At 59.6% G+C, this 22,265-nt stretch overlaps 1 protein-coding gene across 1 annotated transcript; it reads left to right on the top strand.

Annotated features, from left to right (window-relative positions):
• Window positions 1-1,159: 1,159 nt before the first annotated feature.
• Window positions 1,160-18,481, top strand: LOC132321311 (maestro heat-like repeat-containing protein family member 2B). The gene is made up of 33 exons (XM_059834827.1): window positions 1,160-1,227; window positions 1,926-2,048; window positions 2,577-2,742; window positions 3,145-3,243; window positions 3,734-3,885; window positions 4,275-4,418; window positions 5,211-5,280; window positions 5,392-5,505; window positions 5,988-6,061; window positions 6,403-6,522; window positions 7,548-7,655; window positions 7,851-8,010; window positions 8,396-8,436; window positions 8,703-8,844; window positions 9,429-9,481; window positions 9,921-10,028; window positions 10,235-10,354; window positions 10,540-10,662; window positions 11,490-11,651; window positions 11,877-11,999; window positions 12,316-12,383; window positions 12,746-12,881; window positions 12,987-13,082; window positions 13,541-13,645; window positions 13,871-13,994; window positions 14,947-15,047; window positions 15,478-15,630; window positions 16,186-16,331; window positions 16,579-16,741; window positions 17,038-17,234; window positions 17,850-17,987; window positions 18,179-18,290; window positions 18,446-18,481. Exons 2-33 carry the CDS (start codon window positions 2,034-2,036, stop codon window positions 18,479-18,481), a joined length of 3,669 nt encoding a protein of 1,222 aa, XP_059690810.1. The 5' UTR covers window positions 1,160-1,227; window positions 1,926-2,033.
• Window positions 18,482-22,265: the final 3,784 nt, after the last annotated feature.

The following is a 22,265-nucleotide window of genomic DNA, read 5'->3' as shown; positions in this document are numbered from 1 at the left end:
TGGGCTGGGGCCCCCCATCAGTGCTGATGTTCTGGGCTGAAAATGGGAAAATGGGGAGAAACTTTGCCGTGTGTGTTTACTGGAGGCTTGTGGCCTGATGCTCTCAGGCCCTGGGTGCCAGCGAGGCTTTCCAGATGGCTGAGTAACGCCGTGCGGCTGTGAGCGGTGGCACAAACTGCTCCGGTGGCCTCGGGTCCCTGGAGGGGGACGTGGATCGGGGACGGGGCTGGGAAGGGCTCTCGGGAGAAGGTCCTTGCTAGAACTGTTCGAGGACCATGAGTGAGTTCAAGTGATGGAGAATGGGGAAATCCTGCATTTCGGGGCCTGTGGGGATCCGCAGGGTGCTGCGTGTCTGGTCCCCGCCCCGCAGCGTGTCCCCAGCACGTGTCCCTGTGTCACAGCAGCCCTCTGTGAGGCGCCGCGCCCCGCACGGGTGTCACAATGGCCAGGCTCTATATCTTCCCAAGGGGCTGGTTCTGCCCCAGTTTCTCATGGCGTTCGCAGGAGGAGGACCCAGAGAGAGCAGTGCATCCATCTGGGGGATCCTGCTGCCCTGAGGAGGATGAGAGCACTCAGAGGTGAGGCGGTGGTGGGGGGCTGGGGGCTGCTGCCTGCTGGGGCCTGCGTCGCCGTCACCTCTCATCCTGCTGCCAGGCACCTCCGAGAGGGCTCTGGCTCCATCCTCTCCCTGCCCTCCGTGGGGCATCTGGGGACTGCTCAAAGACGACCTGGCCCGGCCAACTCTTGTCGGGGCTGCCCAGCCCCAGCCCTCCCAGCACCTCCTTGCAGGGTCCCATGTCCATGTCCCGCCCAGCTCGGGGCCCCCGTGCTGGACTCGCTCTAGCGCATTGCTGCCATTCTGTCACTGGGAGCCCAGAATGGATCCAGTCCCCCAGTGTGGTATTCCCAGTGCGGTCTTCCCAGTGCCGCAGTGAGGGGAAGACTCCCTTCCCTTGTCCCAGTGACTGCCCTCTTGCCAGTACAGCCCAGCACGGGCTGTTAGTGCTGGGAGGGGCTGGGAAGATCCTCCCCCCTCCCTGGTGCAAAGCCCTGCAGCCAGCAAAATGATTTCTTTCTTTTCTTCCAGCTCTCTGCCCGTGCTTTGGTTCTCAGTCCAGACCTGCACATCCTGAGGATGGAGGCAGGGCAAAGAAGGCTGTCCCTAAAGCCGTTACTACCTTTGTGGCTAGTGGGGCTTCTCTGCTAAAGCGGCTGCAAGACCATGAGGTGAGACAAGGGGGCTCGAGGGCTCCCCTCCAAGCCCTTGACTTCCCCAGGTGCCGTGGCAGAGGGGGATCTCGCCTGATGGCACCTCTGCCCTCCTGCAGGCGCTTCGTCCCCAAGCGCCGATCCTGCCGCTCCAGCTGGACTAATGCCACTGCTCCCTCCCTCCTTTCCCTGGGAGCTTGCAGTGCTCTCCTGGACAAGGCAAAGCCTCTGGCATAAATCCCAGCATCTCTCCAGCACCTTTGCCCAAGTGCTCAAGGCCCCACCTTAGCTTTGGTTCCAGAACTGTCCCAGCGCCTGGGCTCCTGCCTGTGCGAGGGGAGCGACACTGTGCCCCAAGGTGCAGGGAGTTCATGGCTCCCCCTCCTCAGGGACTGGTCTCATTCCCACATCTTCCCCTTCCTCGCCTGGCACTGTCCGTCTGACCTCCACCATCCCCCATCCTCAGGAACGACTTCCTAGGCTCCCGCATGGCCCTTTACCCTGGTGGAATCAACCTCCCTGTCTGGCTCTCTGGTAGTGTTAGAGGTGCCGTGGAAGATCTTGCCGTTCCCCATGGCTGTCCTGACCGATGCCTGCAGCTCGTACCTCGTGCCCGTGGCAGAGAGATGATTTGGGGGGCAGTAGGTCTCTCTCGTGGGTCCCTGGCAACGAGGGCAAAGCAAGTCCCATCACTCCTATGTGTGGTCTGTCCCCAGGGTGACCGAGTGGAGACATACCGGGAGCTGGAGAGCTTCTTGCAAGGAGACGATGGCAGTTTGCAGAGCGGTGTCGTGAACCGCCTGATAGCAGAGGTGTCCAGTGACATGCGAGCAGCCCAGGTGAGCTTGTTCTCTTTCAAGGCCGCCAAAGCAGCCTGCCTCTGGCCCTGGTTTTTGGGGAAATCCAGAGCAGCACAGAGATGTTCCTCAACTATTCAGACCCAGTGGAGGTCCGAAGGGGACTCCTCCTTATAGGGAATTTGAAGAGGAGATGCAGAGAGTAGTGCAGAGAGGTGGACGCGGGGCTGTTTCTAACTGAGTGAGAGCTGGGTTCAAGCTCACTTGAGGAACAGCCCTGGGAGCCCAGCAGCCCCGTGGAGAGGCCCCAGGGGGTCCTTGAGTCTGTGACAGTTTGTTCCTGGCATCTCTGCAGAGAGGGAGAGAAGGCAGCAGCACAGGGCTGTGCTAGGGAAAAGCCTCCCTCGTCTCACTGGGGAGCTGCTCGCCTACCCCAGGGTACAAGAGGCAGCAGGCGCCCGGCCTGAGCAAACTGCCCCGTGGGGTCTTGCAGGTGAGGCAGGGGCGTTCAGCCTGTCCGAGTGCCTCAGCCTTTTTCTCGGGAGTGTTTAACTTGTGGCACTTTTTCAGGGTGTGACAGATGATGTGAAGATGGCTGCTAGCGACGTCCTGGTGGCTCTGGCCCGCTCCCGCTTCCACTTTGTCATGTCTGAGCTCCAGAGCCACCTGAAGGCCATGGGGAAGGTCCCTGATGAGATCGTGCTCCTCACCTTGGGCAAAATGGCCCGCAGCTACGGTACGGCACCCTGGGCCTCTTGGTTTGGGTAGGGGTCTGTGATAACGGGGAGAAAGCACCCTCCCCCTTCCTGAAGGCTCTGTGTTGAACTGGGGGGCTATGAAGTCGCCATGCCTCCTTGCTCTGTGCCAGGGCTGGCCGGCAGCTCTGCCTTACTAGCCCAGTCCTGGTTCCTGGAGGGTGGGAACCCACTGGAGACAAACCCGCAGGGTCTCTGCCCCGCACTGTCCTCCCCATTTCCCTAAAGGGCTTTCCTGTGTCCCCCTTGGGGAAGGCAGCCCTCCCCACACCCTCTGGCATGTCCCACATGGCCCAGCAGCCCCAGCCTTGCCAGGGATCGACCCCAGTCTCCCGTGTCTCTCACTGACCCTCTCGGTCCCTCTGTCCCTGCCTTCTCTGCAGCCCTGCGGTGCATCCCCTTCGTGGGAATGACGCTGCTTGCCCTGCGTGCCATGCTGAGCCGGGTGGGGAGTGGCCGGATCCTGCGCGCCGTCTGCAGTGGTGAGTGTCCCCTCCTTAGCTGGGGTCCCAGGGTCAGGGGCTGGGGTGGCCGTTGATGCCTCCCTGTGATCTCAGAGGGAACATGGCAGGTGTCAGCCCACAGCGAGGTCAGGCCTTGGCGATCCCAAACCGCTGTAAGTGTGCAGAAGGAGCGGGAGAAGCCCCGGAGGTTTCTGTGGGTAGGACGTGACGGTGCTGCACAGGGGAACTCCTGGGTCCCTTCCCATGGCTTCTGTTCCCCTGTTTACCCTGGGAAATACTGGAGGGGAACAGGCCATTGAGGAGGAAAAGGATGGGGAGGAGGAGAGAAACAGTGGGCTGTTTGAAACCAGACACCTCAAGGGCACAGCTTGGCCTCAGATGCAGATCTGGTCCTGGGCTGAGCCCTGCCGAGCCTGGGACCATCCTTAGAGCAGGCTTGGGTGAGGGTGCAAGGTACCGTCCCTGCTGCAGACTCTCACGTGCTGCCCTTCCCTTTCTCCTGGTGCAGTTCTGGAGCAATGGTCAAAAGGGGTCAATACATACTTCGGCAGCCAGGAGCAATGCCCCTTCCCTCGCAATGTGGAAGCGCAGCTCTGTGAAGACATTTACCCAGTCTTCCGTTACGCGCTGGTAAATTGGCTGGGCTGCGAGGAAGAAGAGGTAAGAAGTGCTGCTTTCCACGCCTGGGGCCACAGCAGGGATGTCCACGTTGGTGGGTCTGTCTGTGGCTGGTGGGGTGCGAGCAGAGGGGTGAGGGGAGGGAGCAGTCTGAATGAGAAAGCATCCCAGGCCGGGAGCCTGCTGTCACTGTGCCTGGGGCTGGAGGCTCTCTGGCAGGAAGCAGCTGAGTCCTGGGGCCTTTCTGCAGGGAGGGCTGGGGTGCGAGCGTGGGGAACTGCTCTCTCTCCTCTGGAGTGAGCCCTTCTGCTGCAGGGCAGAAGGGAAAGGGAAACCCCTCCCAGTGGGAAGGGCAGACTGGTGTGCAGGCGATGCTGAGTGCTAGGCAGACCTTCAGCCCTCCAAGCAGAGCCTCTCCCTTCCCTCTTCAGGACAAGCAGGCTGTGCTCAGGGCAGTGGCTGCCATGATGGAGGTCCTGCTGCGTGAGGAGCAGCACCGCGAGCATGCCTGGGAGCAGCTCCTCTGGCTGCTGCACCAATCTCAGGAGGTCCGAGACACCTCCCGGGTCAACAAGGTGAGGTGTTGCGCAGGGCCCGGCGTGGCTGCTGGGGTGGGTCTGCGCGAGTGCCACGAGGCACTGGGGAGCTGTGGGGTGCCAGGAGGAGCTGGGAAGGCCTTAGAGAAGGAACAGGGAGGGGGAGAGCAGAGGAGGCCTGAGACTTCCCCTCACTCTTTGGGCAAGAAAAGAGAAATGCGGGGAGGGGCCAGAAGGGAGGCAAGAGTCCCCCGGGCTCGTCTTCTCAGGAAGGGAGGCATTGCCATCTCTGTAGGGCTCTGTGCATGGGAAGAGCTTTGCCCTAATGCCCAGGGCCGTGTCCAGTCCCGTCCAGTGAGGGCTGAGGTCTGATGAGTGGGAAGTGCCGGGAAACGGAGTTGTCAACAGCGGGCTCTGTTCAGAGGAAAGAGACCCTGCCGATGCTGCTCTGAGGGGAGGGCAAACAAGAAGCCCCATCCAGGAGGGTTTGTGGTTTTCCCTGGGAGCTGCTGTTAGGGACTCCCCTTCTCCCAGATGTGCCTTTAGGTAGCTTTAGCCTCCTCTTCCTCCCCCGTTGTCTCACAGACCTTCCTGCAGGCCAGGAACATGGCAGGATTTGTGAGACAGGTGCCACGTAGGTTCCTTAAGGCTGCAGGAGGCCTGATCCTGGCTGTTCGGAATGGGCCTGAGGGGCAGCCCTGTTCCCACAGTGATTTCCCTCTCAGCCAAGTCGCAGCAGGACTCTGGGAGAGGAGGGCAGAGAGCACCCTTTCTTTTCAGTCCCCCTCAATGCTGATGCAGATTTCTTTAAAACAGACCTTGTTCCCACAGCTCCCTGACGTGACCAAAGAGCCTGGCCTGGCCCCTAAGGCAGAACTTCCCCGCTGCATCGCGCTGCAGGGTAAGGAGAGGAGACTGGGCGATCCCCCGTCGTGCTGTGGCGGCTCTCTCCCTGTCCTCGGCAGTCAGAGGCAGCTGCCTGCTAGTGCAGAATGCGATTTCTTCCCTGCAGCACGAATATGCCCTGAGGAGACGGGCATGTTTCTGCACTCCCCGGAGAGCGGTGGGAGCAAGGCCGGTCGCGTGGCAGCCCTGGGCCTGCTGGGAGCGCTGGCCCACTCTGACGGTCAGTGCCATGGGCCAGGGACAGAAGGCAGGGGTTGGGGCTGCTGGGCTGAGAGCAGGAACAGGCTGAAAGCGGTGCACCTGCACCCAAAAGGAGCTGCAAAGAGCGGGTCCCCCAGCCGAGCTGACGCCCTGCGACAGGGCTCGAGCTCTCCTCCGGCAGTTAGAAATGGTGGCACACCAGGGATGATGCTCCAAGCTCAGTAACACGGGCAGGCTGGTGGGTGGGCGGGTGGGCTGCTGTGCACAGGAGCTGCTTGTACCCAAGTCATTTCTCACGTGCTCTGTGTTACCATATTACCATAGCTTTCAGTCCCTATAAAACAGCTGTGCCTCTAGAAATGGAGTCGCTCTGGCTACACTGCTGCCTCCTGTGAAGTCAGAGTCAGGCCCCGCTTTTCTGTCCCGTTGGTGTGCGAAAAACTTGGAAGCTTCTGCCATTGGGGCTCTACCTCAATGCACACCTCTCCATATCTCTTCCAGCACCTGCAGTGAGAGAGAAGCTGCCCCAGGTGATGGAGGCCATGGGGTCAGTGTGCAACGACCCCAGTGCCCAGGTGAGCTGGTTTGGGAAGGGACAGTGCCACCAGGGGAGGCAGAGGAAGCCTTTCCCTCAGGGCAGAGCTGGGGTGCCTGGGGAGGTGCCGGCGCATTGCCCAGGCAGTGGGTGATGGCTCCTCCCCGGGGAGAGCTGGCAGAGTGGAGCAGGGAGGTCGCTGTGCTCTGTGGGGCAAATGCCCGTCCAGCCTGGTGCTAAAGCCCAGCCCTGATGGCCGGAGCGAAAGCTTCTGCCATGCGCTTGTCATCTCTCCGCGAGCCACAAAGGCTGCCCCCAAGCAAAGGTGGTTTCCCTTTGGGTTTTGAACAGGAGGACCGTAACCACGCTCTCCCCTGGCAGGTGCGGAGGGCAGTTCTGGAGTTCATCCGGGAGCTGCTCATCTCCGGCTCCCAGAGCTGCTGGGCATGGGATGTGGTGGGGCACATCTTCAGCGAGTTCAGCCGGACCTCAGGCAGACTGGTAAGGGCAGAGCGAGACACCTGGGGCTTCCAGCAGTGCCTGGCCTGTGCTGAGAGCTTCTGCAGGCATCCTTGAGCATGGAGAGCTCCACGCTGCAGGGCCATCAGCGCCGGCGCTGCCATTGGAATGACCTGCAAATGGCTGTTCCTCGTGTGTGTGTGTGCTGATGTTGGTGGAGACGTCAGTGAATGATGAGGGTTTGCACCCGGGCGTGCCACCTGGGACTGTGGGGCTGCCTGCGCACCCCACAGGCTGAGCTGTGCCCACAGATACCTTCAGCAAAGTTGCCTTGCAAAGGGAGGGGTCTTCTAGGGATAGGACATCCTCCATCCTTAAGTGCTCACAGAAAATCAGCAAAACGCAGCCACTGCAGCCAGATGGGCCTGGCTAGAGGATCTTTCTGTGGTGTTCTCATACTCTGGCCCTCCAAAGCATGCCCTGCCCATCCAATAGCAGTCTGGGGACCCGCATCCCTTCTGGCAAGGGGACAGGCCGTCTGGCAGTCCCTTTGGTGAGTGTTTCCAGCTGGGTGCCCAGGAGATGAAGGATGGGCATGGCTGAGCCTTTTGCTGACTTGCTGAGGATCTTCCCTCTGGCTAGAGCCTCCCTCCAACCAGGGGATCTGTGGGTGTTGCTTTGCTCCAGGGCTCGGGGAGGCTCTGCTTTGGGAGCAGGGCAAAGGAAAGAGCCAGCTTCTCCTCCACATCTGTCGGGCTGGGCGTGCTGCTGCCAGGGCTGGCATCGAGCACAGCCCTGCTGAAGGGCACGTTCCTCACCATGGCACGACAGCAGCATTTGGGCCCTGGGGGACCGTGCAGACAAGCAGTGTCTCTTTCTGCTCCCAGGCTTCCTAGTCCTTCCCAGGGTCTGGGAAGTGGTTCCCGAGCTGGGTCTGGCCATTCTTGTCCTCCTTCTGGAGGTCAGTGCTCCTGGGAGGTTGGCGCAGGAGCACTGGTGAGGCCATGCCTGAGCCTTGTCGGTCGGGAGCTGAGAGTAACAGGGGTTTTGCCAACTCTGTCTTACAGGTGGCAGGAGGCCTTTTTGCCTGGGTAACACCGGAGGAAGGAGCTCTTCGAGCCCTGTGTGTGGATATCCTGGGCTCGCTGGACGTCTCTCTGAGAGGGATGACCAAAGTAAGTCACCCTGTGCCCTGCTGCTGTGGCCACTTCTTGCCTTCAGGACATTTTTCTTCATGCTTCCCCATGCTGTGAACCTCTCCCCTCACATGTGCTGAAGCACACAAGGCTCAGGGAAAAGCAGACTGTCACTTTTGTCTTTGAGCTGAATAGAAATGCTGATGTGGTGAATTGCCTGGTTCTTCTCTGCAGCTCCTGTGGCCGAGGTTGCTGCAGTACGTAGTGCCAGCCCAGTACAGCGGCATGCTGATCCCGCTCTCCCGCTGTCTCCGAGCCCTAGTTGAGAGACGGGAGAGCACAGGGTGTGAAGAAGACGAGGAGGAGCCTGACGCCGTGGACTCCCAGGAGCGAGGTAGAAGCTAATGGGTTCAGCCAGGGGCTTGGCCAGTCTGTGTCTACATGCACCCTGCCAGCCCTCAGCAGAAGCCTGGGAGAACCAAAGGGCGGAGCCAGGCTCTGCTGCTGGGCACGAGGGGCTCTGCCCTGCATTGCCCCTTGCCCAGCGCAGAGGCCTGCCTCTCCTGCTCGCAGCACTCTCCTGGCGAGCCGGGGCTTGTTCCTGGCCATGCTGGAGCTGCCTTCGTCCCGTGCTGGGCAGCCCTGGGGATTTCTCCCGGGTCAGCGCTGTGGCAGCACAGCTGCTCTCAGCCCTCAGCCCTGTGTGGGGCATCGGAGGCGCGATGGGCAGGGCACGGAGGGGGCTTGTTGGCTCACCCAGCCTTTCTTCCTCCCCACAGCCCGGCTGCCGGCTCCCCAGGCCCTGCTGGCTCGGCTGCTGGTGAGTAGTGGGGCCCGGGGGAAAGAGCTTTTCTGGCCAGGGGTGGTGGGGGAGCCCAGGGCAGAGATGCTGTTGAGGCCCGTGCCGGGATCCCCCAAGGAGGAGGCAGTGTGCCTGAGACTGCCTGGGCCTGTCCGGTATCCCACTCCTTTCTTGGGGCTAGCAGCACCCCGGGTGCAGGAGCGGCATCGAGCTCCCTCCATCCCTCCCGGGAAAAACTGCAGCTCTGGTGGCAGGAGTGACCCTTCTCTCCTGCCCTCGCCTAGGTGGTGGCAGCAGCTCCTCACAAGAGCGGCGAACGTGCAGTCGCTGCCTTGCAGCTGCTGCAGGCCCTGCATGGCAGGATACACCGAGCCTTGGGGGTGGTGTGGACTACCGAGATCCCCCTCCTGCTGCAGTACTTGGAAGGTAAAGTGCGGGTGGGGAGGGAGAGGCTGGGGGGAGGGAAGGGGGTCAGGAAAATGCAGCTTCCCAGCGTGACGGAGGAGAATTGTCCCCAGTTCCCCAGCACTTGCTCTGCAGCCTTTCCCCTTCCAGGGAGCCAAAGCTGAGGCTGGGGGCAGCCGTCCCCCAGTGTCAATTTGGCCCAGGGGATGGATGGGGCTGTTGATGTCCTTTTGGAGGGCAGGTCTTGGCGGCACCCCCATGTCCTGGCCGGGATGGTGTTTGGGGGAGGGACAGGACTGGTGCTCCTGGAGGGGGTGCAGCCCCTGGCTTTGGAGAACCAAGTTGCCAGGCCAGGCCAGGTTTGCAGCAGCTGTCCTTGGCAATAGCCTGGGAGAAGAGCTGCAAATCAGTGGCCCTGACAAATGTTCCTGGGATCCCTCCTGTGTCTTTGGCCTCACAAGGGCTTTGGTGTAGGTGCTTGTAGGCCCTTTCTAGCCTGATGGCCTGGGAATGTTGGGAGGTCTGACCGCAGAGGAGACCACAGGGCTCGTCTTTGGTGTGAGCTTAAATAGCAGCGACGGCTTTTGCTTCCTCTTGCTTTCTAGGGAAAACCAAGAGGTCCCTGGACTCTGCAGAGTGGGAGCATCGTGTGCTCAAGGTACAGCATCCTTGGGGGGTGTCACAAATAGAGGGGGAGAAGAGGGAACAGACAAAGTTGTGGGAGGAAGCTCGGGGCTGCCTGTGTAGGCAGCAGGAGTTGGGGGCACCTCCTGAGTGCCCTGTGCCTCCCCCCGCAGTAGGTGCCTGCCCGCTCAGAGGAGCTGCTGTCTGCGCACGTGCCACGGCTGATGGCTAATGCCCTCTATCGCTGTGGCACACGCCTTAGCACTGCCTCCTCCTCTATGTCTGGCATGCCGGGGAGGTCTCGCCTGAGGTGTTAGGAGAAGAGGGAGGCTGGTGAAAAGAGGGCTGGGTGGGGCAGGGGAAGAGTCTGCCGTTCCCAGTAGCTCCCCTCAGCAGTGTCCCGGGACATGCGAGCGTAGAAAGCATCCTGGCCAAGGGCAGGGGAACACTCGCTTCCTCTCTGTTCCCCACAGTTCCTGCGAGCGTCACTGGAGCCCATCGAGGACAGGGCCTGGACCATGGGCCTGAGCCAGGAGCTGAGCCAGCAGCTGGGCAGCTCTGCCCCCGGCTCCTGGGAGAAGGTGTGTCTCCTGCCCCGCGCCAGGGCTGGGGCTCTGCCCACGCAGGCGGTTTTCATTGCTTCCCCTTCTCTTGCCCCCAAAATGCACCTCCCTGGGCTACTCCAGTGGCTGGCTACCACCAGGGGTGGTCGGGTCTGTCTGGGGCCAGACCTTTCCTGACAGGTCGGGCCGTGACCACATCTCGGACGTGGCCTCTTCTCTTGCAGCTTTTCCTGTACAAGGCCCTTGGGACAGTGCTGGCAGCTTGTCAGGATCTCAGACACGTCCAAGGGCAGGTGCTGAGGTTCCTGCAGGAGACAAACCCTGTGCAGCTGTCTGAAGCCCAGGTGAGGTGATGTTCATGTCCTGCGCATCCCCTGCCTGTTCCTGGGGGAGAGGCAGGGCTGCTCCAGACCTCTATTTCCTCCATGCTGCCATTTCCCCCTTGCCGCAATGTCCTGCCTGGCCGTTGTTGCTGGCCATGGCCGAGTGCCTGTGCTGGAGCCAACTCCCTGTTTCTCTGTGGTTGCAGGGAATGATTTCTGTTGTGTCCCACACGGCTGAGAGCCACTTCCATCTGGTCTTGGACACGGTGAACATGTTCTCCACCGCTTTCGCCAGAGGCTGGTTTTATCAGACTTCCATGGGCTGGAAGGTAAAGGAGCCAGGGTTTCCCTGTTTGGCTTTCCTTTTTTGGCCTTCTTTCACTTCTACACCTGCAGCAGCCAAGTTGTGGCAGCTGCCTTTAGATAAGCATTCGTGTAAGAGCTAGCCGAGACCTCTGTTTCAGAGGGGACGTCCTGACATTGGGGCCCCTGAGGTGTCTTTGGAGAGGAGGGGGTTTGACACCGGGTGGATCAGAGCCACCCAGCTGGGGCAGCTGCAGTGGTTGCTTGCTTGCAGCCACCTTGCCCCTGACTTAACTTCAGCAGGAGCTGGCGACAAGGGGGTGGGCACGGTGTGACACTCTGACCCTTCCCCAAAGCTGAGGGCCAAGAGCAGGAGCCTGGTGAAGTCTCGCTGGCTCTGCTCCCCACCTGGGGGCTGTGGGGAAGCCTTTCAGGGCAGGGCAGGGCCCTAAAGAGAGAGCGGTGCAGCCTGGCCTGGGGAGGTGAGCAGAGTGGGCTCATCTGCACCCCTGACGAGCACGGGCTGCGTGTCTGAGCAGGACCGTGACAGGCTCTGTCAGATACCTTTCCACAGAAAGGTTCCAGGCAGCTCCCCGACCTCTCAAATCAGTGGTAAAAGAGCCAGCAGTGTGTGCGATGCTGGCTGCCCCTCGTCCCCATCCCCATGCGAGATCCCAAGCTGTGGGATGGGAACAACTTCTGGCCTTGGAACTCGCAGCTCGAGGAGTGGCTTGGGGAGCTGCTGGGAGGTGCCCAGGGAAACAAGGAGCTGGTGAGGGTGCGGGGCAGGGCCTGCCGCAGGAGCCTGCCAGAGTCCCGGGGCTGACCTCTCAGGGCATCTCTGTTGACACAGGTCCAGCAGTGGCAGAAGATGGAGAGCGCCCAGGCCATTCGTGCTGCTCTGATGTGCACCTACAGCGGCATTGCACTGCGTGCCCCCAAGGAGCAGCTGCTCACCCGCGTGGATAAAGAAATCGTGGGCAACATCCTGCGGCTCTCCAGAGCTAAACAGAGGGTAGGAGCATGGGGCACACAGGGCAGGGATGCCTGGGTGTCCCAGCTCCAGCCCTTGGGGCTGGGGTGCACTGAGGTGGACGGTCCCTTTCTAAAGATCTCCCAAGGAAGGGTTTGTCCTCAACATCCAGATCCAGCCCCCCATGGGTTTCCCCTGCCCATGCTCTTCTTCCACCTCTCAGCCCTTCAAAGAGTTGAAGGGGTGCTTTGCTGTCTTTGGCCTCAGGACTTGCAGCTCAAGCTCGCCCTGGTGCAGAGCATCACCGAGGTCAGCTGTGCCATCCAGGCTGTGGGCAACTGCGGCAGCTTTGAGCTGTCCTTAAAGCAGGAGGCAACGTGGACCTTGCTGGTGAGTGCCTGTAGCCGGGGCGGTCGCACGGGGGAGTTTTGGGCTGTGCCATCGGACTCCTTACCCCAGAGGCACGATGGTCTCTGGGCTTCACGTGAGCTCCTGGAGCTGTGTCCGGAGCTGGTGGGGCTCTTGAGTGCTGGTGCTGGGTGGCTGTGGTTGGGGAGCAGGGGCCCTCCTGCGGTGCCTTTGGGGATGCGTGGGGGTGACGGGGCAGTGTCTGCCCAGGCCTGGCAGCAGAACGTGTCCCCAGGGGAGGCGGGAGGGCCGTCCTGTGCCCCTGCCAACTCTGTGCTTCTCTCTCTGGGACTTGCAGGACTGGATCAAGGGGGAGCCCTGGGACTCCCTGGTGTATGGAGTGTTCCAGGCCCTGGAGGAGTTGAGGTGAGATCTGTTCCCCGGGCTGTGGGGACTCCCAGTGTGCCCCATCCCAGCTGGCTGGGGCAGCCCCAGTGGCCTTGAGCATGGGGCCGGGAGCTGCTGGGGCTGTGGAGTGGGAGGGTGTCCCCCATGTCGGGTGTCTCCCACAGGAAGGGAGCCCCCGGGGTTCCTTAACCTGGGGGCAGGGGTTTGCCTGCTGCCTGGGAGGAGGCAGGAATTGCTGGCGCTGAAGGCAGTGCTTGCTGGCGTGGGCGGGGGTGTGTTGGATTTGGGGCCCTCGATTAGGAGGAACCCAGATGTGGTTTGAACCACTCTGGAGACAGTAAATCTCCTTTCTGTTTTCTCTTCCTTTTTCCTCTGGCCAGCAAGCTGAGGCCACCTCTGAGGCGGGAGGAAAATCACAAGCTGCTGGCAGTGTGCTGCCAGACTGTCTTGTCCTGTCCTTCCAAGGAGCAGATGAAAAAGGGCAGGAAGACAGTGAGGGCAGCTGTGAACATGCAGGTACCCGCTGGCCAGTGCCTGCCCACCCCTGGGTCAGGATCCCACCTCAGTGCGCCCCGGCAGCCCCCATGATGCAGAACCTCAGCTCTGCTTTCCTGCTTTCAGCTTCTGCACAGGAGATGCGTGGAAGATCTGGGCCATCTCCTAGAAACCTTTCTGGAGGCAGAGGTGACCTCTGCCTGCTTTGATGACATGGTCCATGTGAGTAGCCGTGGGGCAAGAGGGAAAGTGTTTCAGGGGCAGAGAGTGGAGGCCTTAGAGGGTGTTAGGAGGTGGATACCTTTCCTGCGGGAACGTGGGGCTTTGGCTCCTCGCTCTGAGGCTGTGCGTCTGGCCGGGGCCAGGGGCTGAGCTGGGGGACGGGAGCGCCCGGCCACTGCAGCGTCAGGCCAGGCAGAGCAGTGGGCCCTGATGGAGGGAAAGCCCAGAGCCAGCCCTGAGCTGGCTGAGAGCAGCCTGGAGGAAGGCTGGAGTGGGGAGATGCTGGCAGGGTAGCAACAGCAGGCTCAGGGCAGAGGCGGCTGGAGGGAGCGAGGCAGTGGAGGCAGCAGTGCCAGTGCTCGGTGGGGCACTGGGAAGGGGCCAGAGAAGGAGGGAGTTGGAGAGGGATCTCAGGGAGAGAAAGATGCCTGTTGTGAGAGAGATGCACCCTGCCTCAGGTCCTGAAGGGCTGGCTCACCTCAGCCAAAGAATGGGAGCGGGAGAGAGCCCTGCAGGTTTGCACCCACGTGCTGGGAGCTTGCAAGGAGCGATTCGAGCTCATGGTGAGTAGAGCCCCCCCGCGTGCCCTGGCGCCCTTTTCCCACCATTCATGGCCCCAGAAGGGAGCCCTGCCCAACTGGGTGCTGGGTTTTGGGGCTCCAGGGATTACGGGGCAGCCCTTCTGCCTGCCCCTCTGCCCGGTCGCTGCTCAGGGAGCAGGATGGGCGATAGAGGCGAGCGGGTGCTGGGGCTGCCTGCGACCCTTTTCCTGCTGCTCTGCCCTGCAGAGAGGACGTCCTTGCAAGCGGTTCGGCTCCCTGGTGGGATTGCTGGCGACTCTGACCAGCGACTGCCTGGCCACGTCCCGCCAGAGGGCATGGGTCTGCCTTGGCTACCTTCTCCAAATGCAAGGTAAGGAGAGTGGGCGCTTCCCAGCCTTGCTCAGCCTGATCCTCCCTCCCTTCCCGGCCTGGCACCACTGGGATCCTGCAGGGCCAGGCCCTGTCCCCAGGAGGGAAGCGGGAGGCAACGTGCTTGGCTGGTTTTGTGCCCCCACCCTGTTAGCCCTCTGCCTCCCTGGACATGTCAGGAAGGATCCCTGGGAGAGGGTCGCTGAGTCCCACCTCCGCAGCGCATGTGTGCGGTTGGTCAGGGCCATCCCCCACTGCTGTCTGAGAGCAGGACATTGCCACCAATGCTGGGGACTGTCCCCCTCCATGTCTGCCCCCCTCCACGTTCCAGGAGAGACAGAGGGTGGTCAGACAACTCACTCGGATGAGGCCCCTGACATTCCAGAGGGTGCCTTCCCCCTTGCTCCCTGCCTTGAGCCTGGAGAGACAGGCAGCTCCCCAGGCAAACTATCCAAACTCATCGCCGCCAGGGAAGAACTCTCCTGCTGAGCACAAGAGAGGAAACCAATTTGCTGCCCAGAGCAAACTGGGCAGGGAAGAGGGATCTGAACTGCAGACCCGGGGCGTGCCGCAAAGGGTTGTGTTTGAACCGTTTCCTCTTCAGGCAGCAGGGTCTGCCTGTGCTGAGGCAGTCACGGGGAGGTTTCCTGCCTCCCAGAGACGATGGTGGCCTGTGTGGGAACAGGGGACACAGCTGCTGGGATCAGAGGCCAGTAGCTGCTGAAACCCTGAAGCCCCAACAAATGGTTCAAGGAGGAAGAGGGCTCTTTCCAGCCCGGGATTTGTCAGCCATTTATCGGGCTCGGGAAATCCTGCTGCACCGAGTTCAGGAGGGCCCTGGGTTTCCCTGTGGCTTTCACTGCCACCCCCTGGGTTCTCCTTGAGCAGTATCTAGGGCCAGAGGTTGCCTTTCTGTGGGTGTGACTCCCCTTTTCTTCTGGTGTTTGTTCCAGCCAGGACCATGGAGGTGGTGCCTCAGGCAGATGAGATCAGGTGCCTTGGTGAGGAGCTGAACAGCCCAGACACCGTGCAGACCTGCGCCAAAATAGCAAAGGTAACTGGCCCAAAAAGAGCGGGGTGGGGGCCCAGCTCCTGGGCTCCTGCACATCTCCCTGCTCCCCTCCAGCGTCCCTCGCTGTCTCCAGAGCAAGCTGTCCAGGATGGCTGTTGTTAGCAAGTAGCAGGAGGCTTTGAGACAAGACTGTCCTTCAGGCATGCTGGAGCAGATACCGTATATGTGTGCGTGTGTGATTGCTCTTGTCAGAATACAAATTTGGTACATAATAAGCAAACAACATGGGGGGCGACACTTCCCAATCGGGTAGCTGCATCAGATGTAAACAGCACTGTATGCATAGCAGGAGGAAAAAGTGATTGCCCCCTGCACGACTGCCGAACTAACAGTTCTGTCAAGTTTCCTTTCCATTCTGAATTGCTGGAGCAGAGCTGTGACGTGGTCTCTCTTGTTCCTGACTTCTCTCCAGGCTGTTTGCAAGTGCATCCCTCCAGCGCAGGCTACAGACTTTCTGACTGCGGTCCTGCCCAGCTTGCTGCACGTCACACCCACGTGTGTGAAGCCACTATGGAAGTGGGTGTTCATCTTCCTGGTGGAATGCAGGAAGGAAATAGTCCAGGAGGTAAAGGCGACCTTTTTCCCATTTGACTTTGTCTTTGCTCCTGTTGGCTGTTTAACGACACCCTGTGCAGTTGGCACGGGCTCAAGAAATGCCACCTGTGTGTCGAGCCAAGGGGCTGCTGAAGGAGTCAGGTGCCCTTGCAGAGGCCCTGCAAGGCGACTTCAGGGTCTCAAAGAGCGTGTTTGGTTTTGCTCTTGCATCGCTACACACATGTGGGGAGAGTTCTTCAAGCGTTGGGTGTGAAACGTGCCCGTGTCCTCTGTGTGCACAAGGGCACGCAGCTGCTCGTACGGTTGGGCCCAGGCACATGCAGTGACTGAGTCTGTGCGTGTGAGCGCGTGCATGTGTGCGTACGTGTGCGCAGTTGCCAAGAGCACACCCAGCTCCAGACGTGAGCCAGGGCCAGGCAGGGTGGAAGGGGTGAGGTTTCAAGCTAGGTCTGGACCCTGTGTCACGGGAGCAGGCACTGCTCCTGTGCTGAATGACTGTGTCTGGGCCCCGCAGGAGGGGGTAAAGGATGCACCGAGCCCTTCTTTCTCCTCCATTTCCATTCAGGTGCCAAAAATCCTGAAGACCCTTTGCACCTACATGCGGCAGAGCACCCACAGGCCCTTCCTGCTCTGGGCCGTGTTTCTCCTCGCCCACTTTCACCAGGAGCCCGTCATCAGCAGTCTCCTCCGGAAAGGTCTGCCCATGGACAGGTACGTGCACCAGCCACTTCCCCACTGTAGTCAAACAGAGACCCCACAGCTTGCGTGCACTGGGGTGGCCCAGTTAAGAAGCAGGTCTTTTTTCTGCCGGAGCTGTCTTGAGTGTTGCAAGACTGCGTGCTTGTGTCTCTGCCGTGACTGGGGCGTTGTAAGCCCCATTGCAGAGGAGGAGAAGGTTTGAGGGCACTGCAGGACTGCAAAGATACGGGCTCAGGGGTGAACATCTGTTCCCTTGCAGTGACACGGTGGAGCTGTGGAGGAGCCTGGGGAGAAGCACCATTGGGATTCAGGTCCTGAGGTGCTTAGTGGAGAAACTAAACAGAGCACGAAACAACTGCCTGGGGACCAACTCCTCCGCTTGTGAGTGGCACAACCATGAGACTGCTCTGGAGACTTTGATGGTACGTTCAATGGCAGACACGTTTCTGTAGCTTTGCATCTGCTTTGTAACTCCTGCTTCGGAAAAGGGGGAGTCAGGTGCCCTTTGCAGATGCCCCTGGAGACTCCCAGGGCGCTGTGCTGGGCCAGCCTCAAGCAGTGTGGGGAGCTGGGACAGTGTTGTGCTCCTGAGCCACAAGGCTGTCACAGAAGTGACAATTGCGGACAGTAACCCCCCTGCCCCAGGCAGGCAGGGGAACCAGGCTGGTGGGAAAAGGCCTTGCCTGAAGAGGGGCTTCTTGGTCACGGTTCTCTGCAGATCACCCGTGCCATCTCCGAAGTGGTGCTTGCCCTGAGGAGCACGGAGGAGCTCAGGCAGCTGCTTCCCCACCTCCTTCCCAGCCTCCTGAGGTGGGCCAGTGAAACCCTGGGCGAGGAGAGGCTGCTTTCCCCCCTGGGAGAAGGCGGAAGACAACTGTTCCTCAAGGGCCAGGTGCTTGAGGAGAAGCCGTGCAGGTAAGGAGCCGAAGGGGCAGATGGAGGGGCTGGCTTCGGTTCCCCTTGCCAAGGCACGTGCCTTTGTGGGGTTGAGGGAGGGCTTTGCCTGCCCCACTTCCTAGATGAGCAAACTGCTCGTCGTGGTTGGGTTTACTTCTGCTCCTTCATGGGGAAACTCCAACTCCCAGGCAGGAAGGTCTGAGGCAGCTCGTGCTGTGGACGGCTGTCATCTTGCCTTCTGCATACCCTTGCATGCACGATAGCTTTGCACTCCCTCAGCGGACCCCCACCGGGGGGGAGCGTGACTCTTGCGGGCAATGGCATCATTCTTCACAAAATGCTGGTGGGAAGAGGTATTAGGTGTTGCCTTGGTTCTCTAGCATGGAGTCAGTCCAGGGGCGTGGAGTTTCTTCTGCTTCAGTGGGTTTGGGGCATGATGAAAATGCCAGTGTCGTTAGCTGCAGTCTACGAAGCATCATTCCCGGGGTATTTAGCTCTGCTAAAGAGAAATCTTCCCCTAAACTGCAGTGATTTGATCTTTCTTTGGTTTTGTGGTGCTGCTGCTGTTTTGATTTTTTTCTTGTTTTGTTTGACTGTGTTTTGACTGGGTTTGTGTTTTGTTTCTTTTGCCAGGGTTTTCCTTATGGCTTTAGAGTTGGTGCTAGGCAAATGCATGGCAGAGAAGTGGATGCGGCTGCTCATGAATCGGGCAGCGTGGGCTCTCCTTGAAGACCCCCTGACCCATTCTGATGGGGTGCGTCTCCTGACCAGGTAAGAGCCCCAGGGATGCACGTGGCTGCCTCCTGCGGGGCTGTGCCCAGGGAAATGCCTGCAGGACCCTTCCAGCATGCCTGGGAAGCCGTCCTGAGCTGAAGAATAGTATCTGCATTGGTGTACATGAATTTTGGCAACCTGGCCTTCCTGGGTAACTGTGTGTCCCTCGCTTGTGCTCCCTTGCGCAGCGTCCTGGTCCATGCTGGGCTTCTATCACCCTGTCTGAAGCAGACCCTCTTCCCATGGCTGGATTCCTGCTCAGTTAAGCTGCGGGTGACAGCTACAGCCTTCTTTGCTGAGGTAAGGCAGGGGGTGGGGAAGGAAGGGTTCAGAGGGTTTTAGTGAGATCCGGCTCCTTGGGACGTCTGTTTTTGTGGGAAGATCCCTGGAGCGGAGCAGACAGGGGAGCGCCTGGCCAGGACCAGGTCCCCACAGCACTGCCTGTGTCCTTCCAGCTCTCTTGGGACTGCAGCACAAGGACCCGCGAGTGAAGCAGGCACTAGAGGAGTCTCTCCACGATACCTGTCCCCAGCCAGCACCAAGGAGTTAATTAAATAAAGCTCAGCACAAGATGCCTAAAGGGCAGTGTATCTTTTTTCCACCGATGGCACCCTTGTGCTTGGCGGGACCACATGTGGGTGACACCGAGGCTGGGGGCTGCCAGCTGCATGGCCCCTCCTGGATCTTCATGGGCTGGGCACAACGCAGTCATGCTGGGACAGACCCCAGAGCAGGGGTCTCCCCATGGGGTCCTGGGGCCTTGCCGTGCCCTCCCACTGCCCATGGGGATCCCCTTGCCACCCCTCCCACCACGGCACGACCACCTCTGGCACCAGCAAGGGCTGGTGCAGGGAACAGCCCAGGGAACACCCTGACCATACCACCACAGCAGGCTTTGCCCTCCCCGGTGTCCTGCCATGCTGGGCCCCCCCACAGCACTTGCCCAGGGACAGAGTGGGGGGGTATCAGGGGAAAAGGGGGGCACTGGGGGGAGTAGGGGGCACTGGAGGATGGGTGGGGAGAACCAAGGGAGGCACAGCAGTTTAGAGGGGTGTGGTCAGGGGGCAGAAGGGTGGCACTGGGGGACAAGTAGGGAATGTCGGGGGATCTTAAAGGGTCAGCTATGGCTCAGGGGCTGAGCAGAGGGACAGAGTGTAGCAGAGGGCTCTGGCTGGCCCATCGGACCCCTGCCCACTAACACAGGCCCCACTGGTGCTGGTCCCCAGCCCCGGCGGGCCTGGGCACATCTGTGTGGGGCAGGGGCAGCTCCACACAGGGAGCCCACCAGCAGAGATGCAGTTTCATCCCTCAGGCTGCTGGGCACCCTGGCCCCGCTGTGAGCCCATGTAAGCCTCTGGTCCCCTGTCCCGGGGGTCCCACCATCCCTGTGTTCCTAACTGAAGACCCTGCAAAGATTGCTCAAACACGTGCTCCTGCCTTGCACAGTCACGTTCCTTGACAGAGGTGGGGCTGGAGCTGGAAGAGGGAGTCAAGCCCCTGACTGGGTGGAACACCAGGCCTGGGGAGGGTCCTGCTGTGGAGGGGGCACCAGCAAGGGCCGAGGTGCTGGGGGTTTCCCTGGGCACCAGCAGTGCTGAGGGCTCTGGTAGTCCTGGGAGGTGAGCGTGCCAGGCACGGGGCAAGCGACTGAGCTGGACCTTCTCCAGCAGCAGGCATTTGTATGAGGGGGGCTCAGAGGGACCCCTGTCCTGCCCCACTGCTGCAGGTCAGTCTGAGGCACGTGTGAGCCCTGGCTCCCTGCACATCGGGCTTTGCGCTGCCCTCAAATGGTCTGAGCCTCCTCCCAACCCCACAGAGCTTCTCAGCCCTGCCGGTAACTCCTATTTCCCCCTGACTTGCCGCTCGCACGGACCAGACGCCTTGGTTCAGCTGCATCTCCTGAAAGAAAGCAAAGGACCAAGAAGCCAGAGACATAGGGAGAGAGGTCCCTGCAGAGTGGAGTCCCTGGAGATCATCCCTGGGCGTAACCAGAGAGGAGCAGACTAAGCCATGGAAGAGGCTTCTCACTTTATTAAAGTAACCTTCCTCCACACTGCAAGAGGACAGGCGAGGAGAGCAGAGTCCAGATGCATGGACCTGCACACGTTTGCTCTTGAACGGGGCTGGCTCGTGGGGGTGCAGCCTCCAAGACACTAAAACAGAGTGGCTGAAACCGACGGCACAGCACGTCTCACCCAAAGCCAGGACAGAAAGCCTGCACCCAGCTGCCCAAACCCCCCAGATGTGAACTGAGGCTCCTGCCCCAGACCAGAACATGGCCAGACAGACCGGGCAGGAGGTAGAGCTGCATTTACAGCACGGCCGCTCGGCTGCAAAGACCCGCTCCACCTGGGATCGTAAGAGAGGCAGGCTGGCTGCTCCTCACACTTTGAGCAGAGGAGGTATTGATTGCCAACGACAACAACTCCACATCTGTCAAAGGCCACGACCCTGCCGTCAGCTGGGGAAAGACGGCCCAGACGGCCGGACAGGCTCCTCGGCTGGGTCCCTTACTGACCTCGCTGCACCTCCAGAACAAGAACCTTGTGCCGCATTGTTGCTGCGACCGGAATTGCCATCTCTAAGGTAGGAACTCAGCTGCAGGGCTTAGAAATGAAGAAGTAAACAAAGCTTGCCTCCATTTCCACCATGCACCACTCCTGTTCTGAAGCACAGTGTCTGCCATTTCAAATTACATCTCCCTGCAAACAGGCCCATCTCCCAGCAATAGGGCCAAGACAGGGTTATTTGCTGTCACAAATGTGATACTGTCACTTACGCTTATCTTGCAAACGCACGCTCAATTACTCTTGGACAGAGATTATAACGCTCAACGAGCAGATGCAGACTGATCTGTGCTACGAGGGTGTATACGCACAGCGCAGGAGCAGATTACCAACTGGTAAGATCTTCCTGACAGAGATTTTATATTCTGCAAAGCTTAAGCTTTTTCTGGGAGGAAAGTTTTATATTTGAGAGAAAATCATTAGACTTTCACCAATCAGAAATACTTGACACAGTAGCTCCAACTCAAATTGCTTCCTTTCCTGAAACACCTTGAAAAATTTCATATCAAGTCTCATGAAAAAGTGGAGTTTTTTTCCCAAATCACCTCCATCGCCTTATGAAAAATAGACTTTTGGCTCAGACCCACCGCTGTGGGCCAGGCCAGCCGCAGGACTTGCAACACACAAACCCGCACAGCCTTTCCCTCGGACACTGCTGCAGGGACCCTCACGCAGGTGGTAACAGGGAGGAAAGTACAGCCTGGGGTCAGGAGGGGAAAGCCTGAGAGGGAAGCAAGTGTGCCACAAACCAAAATATGTCTTTAACGTTGTAGTGACTCACCAACGTTGAAAAACATCAAAACTGAGGCATAACACAGAGCGCTCTGATTTCAGGAGAACCAGATTATTTGTAAATTAATTTCCACCGTGAAAATTTTCAACCTTAACATGTGGGGTTTGGGAAACCTTCCCCAGGAAAACTCCAGGACAGGAATCATAATTTTCCACCCCTTCTACTCCATCCAGAACAGCCCTGAATGAGGAAGCTGGACATCACTTCAGCAATTTCTGCAACCACTTGCAAGAACACTGGGTATTCTTCAAACCACAGTTACGGCAACACGGTCTCGGGATGGGTCTTAAACTTCAGGAAACAAGGTGGGAAGTCTGAACCAAAAAGGTAAATAAGGAAAAGCCTTGGGGATGAAGTCACTAGGCTGCCTCAGCATTGCCTGGAGCAGCTCCACATGGGGACCAGCCCCACTTTGGTTTCACATGGGCAGGATAGGACAAATTCATTTTAATACATACTAACTAATTAGTATGAAAGCAGATTCTCCCACACGCTGGGAGCCCAACTGTGCCTCCCCAATGCCGCACCTTAGGAAGACGGACGAGCACTTCCCTGTTTCTCATCCTCTCAAGAACAACCTTCTGCAAGATGCTAAAGCCCACGACATCCCGTCACCAGAAGACAGGAATAACAAGTTCCCTGTCCATGGACTGAGATGTTGCCTGTTCGCACTGCCCGCCATTCACATTGCTGTCCCTGTGCACTTGTACCCCTAACACACGTTCTTAAGAGAGAGGCTGTAGCCCTGGCTTCCAAGGGAATTATGAAGTCAGGGGCGAGGAGTGACAGCTCCAGTGTCACTGGCAAGTCACCCCTTCTGACACTAGAGGAGCAGCACATTACAGCTCCGGGAGCAGTGGGGAGGATCTCCTGCTGAATGGATTAATGCAGCACGAGGTGTTGCAAATCCCCTGA

The sequence above is a fragment of the Gavia stellata genome, unplaced genomic scaffold, assembly GCF_030936135.1.
Source record: "Gavia stellata isolate bGavSte3 unplaced genomic scaffold, bGavSte3.hap2 HAP2_SCAFFOLD_193, whole genome shotgun sequence".
Lineage (NCBI taxonomy): Eukaryota > Metazoa > Chordata > Aves > Gaviiformes > Gaviidae > Gavia > Gavia stellata.
Note: the sequence above shows the minus strand (reverse complement) of the source record. Positions and strands in the feature narration are given on the sequence as shown.

Excerpts from the sequence above, each read along its gene's own strand:
- LOC132321311 (XM_059834827.1), top strand. Across the intron at positions 5,281-5,391 it reads CCGCTGCATCGCGCTGCAGG|CACGAATATGCCCTGAGGAG; the intron begins GTAAGGAGAGGA and ends TCTTCCCTGCAG. Across the intron at positions 8,437-8,702 it reads CCCTGCTGGCTCGGCTGCTG|GTGGTGGCAGCAGCTCCTCA; the intron begins GTGAGTAGTGGG and ends GCCCTCGCCTAG.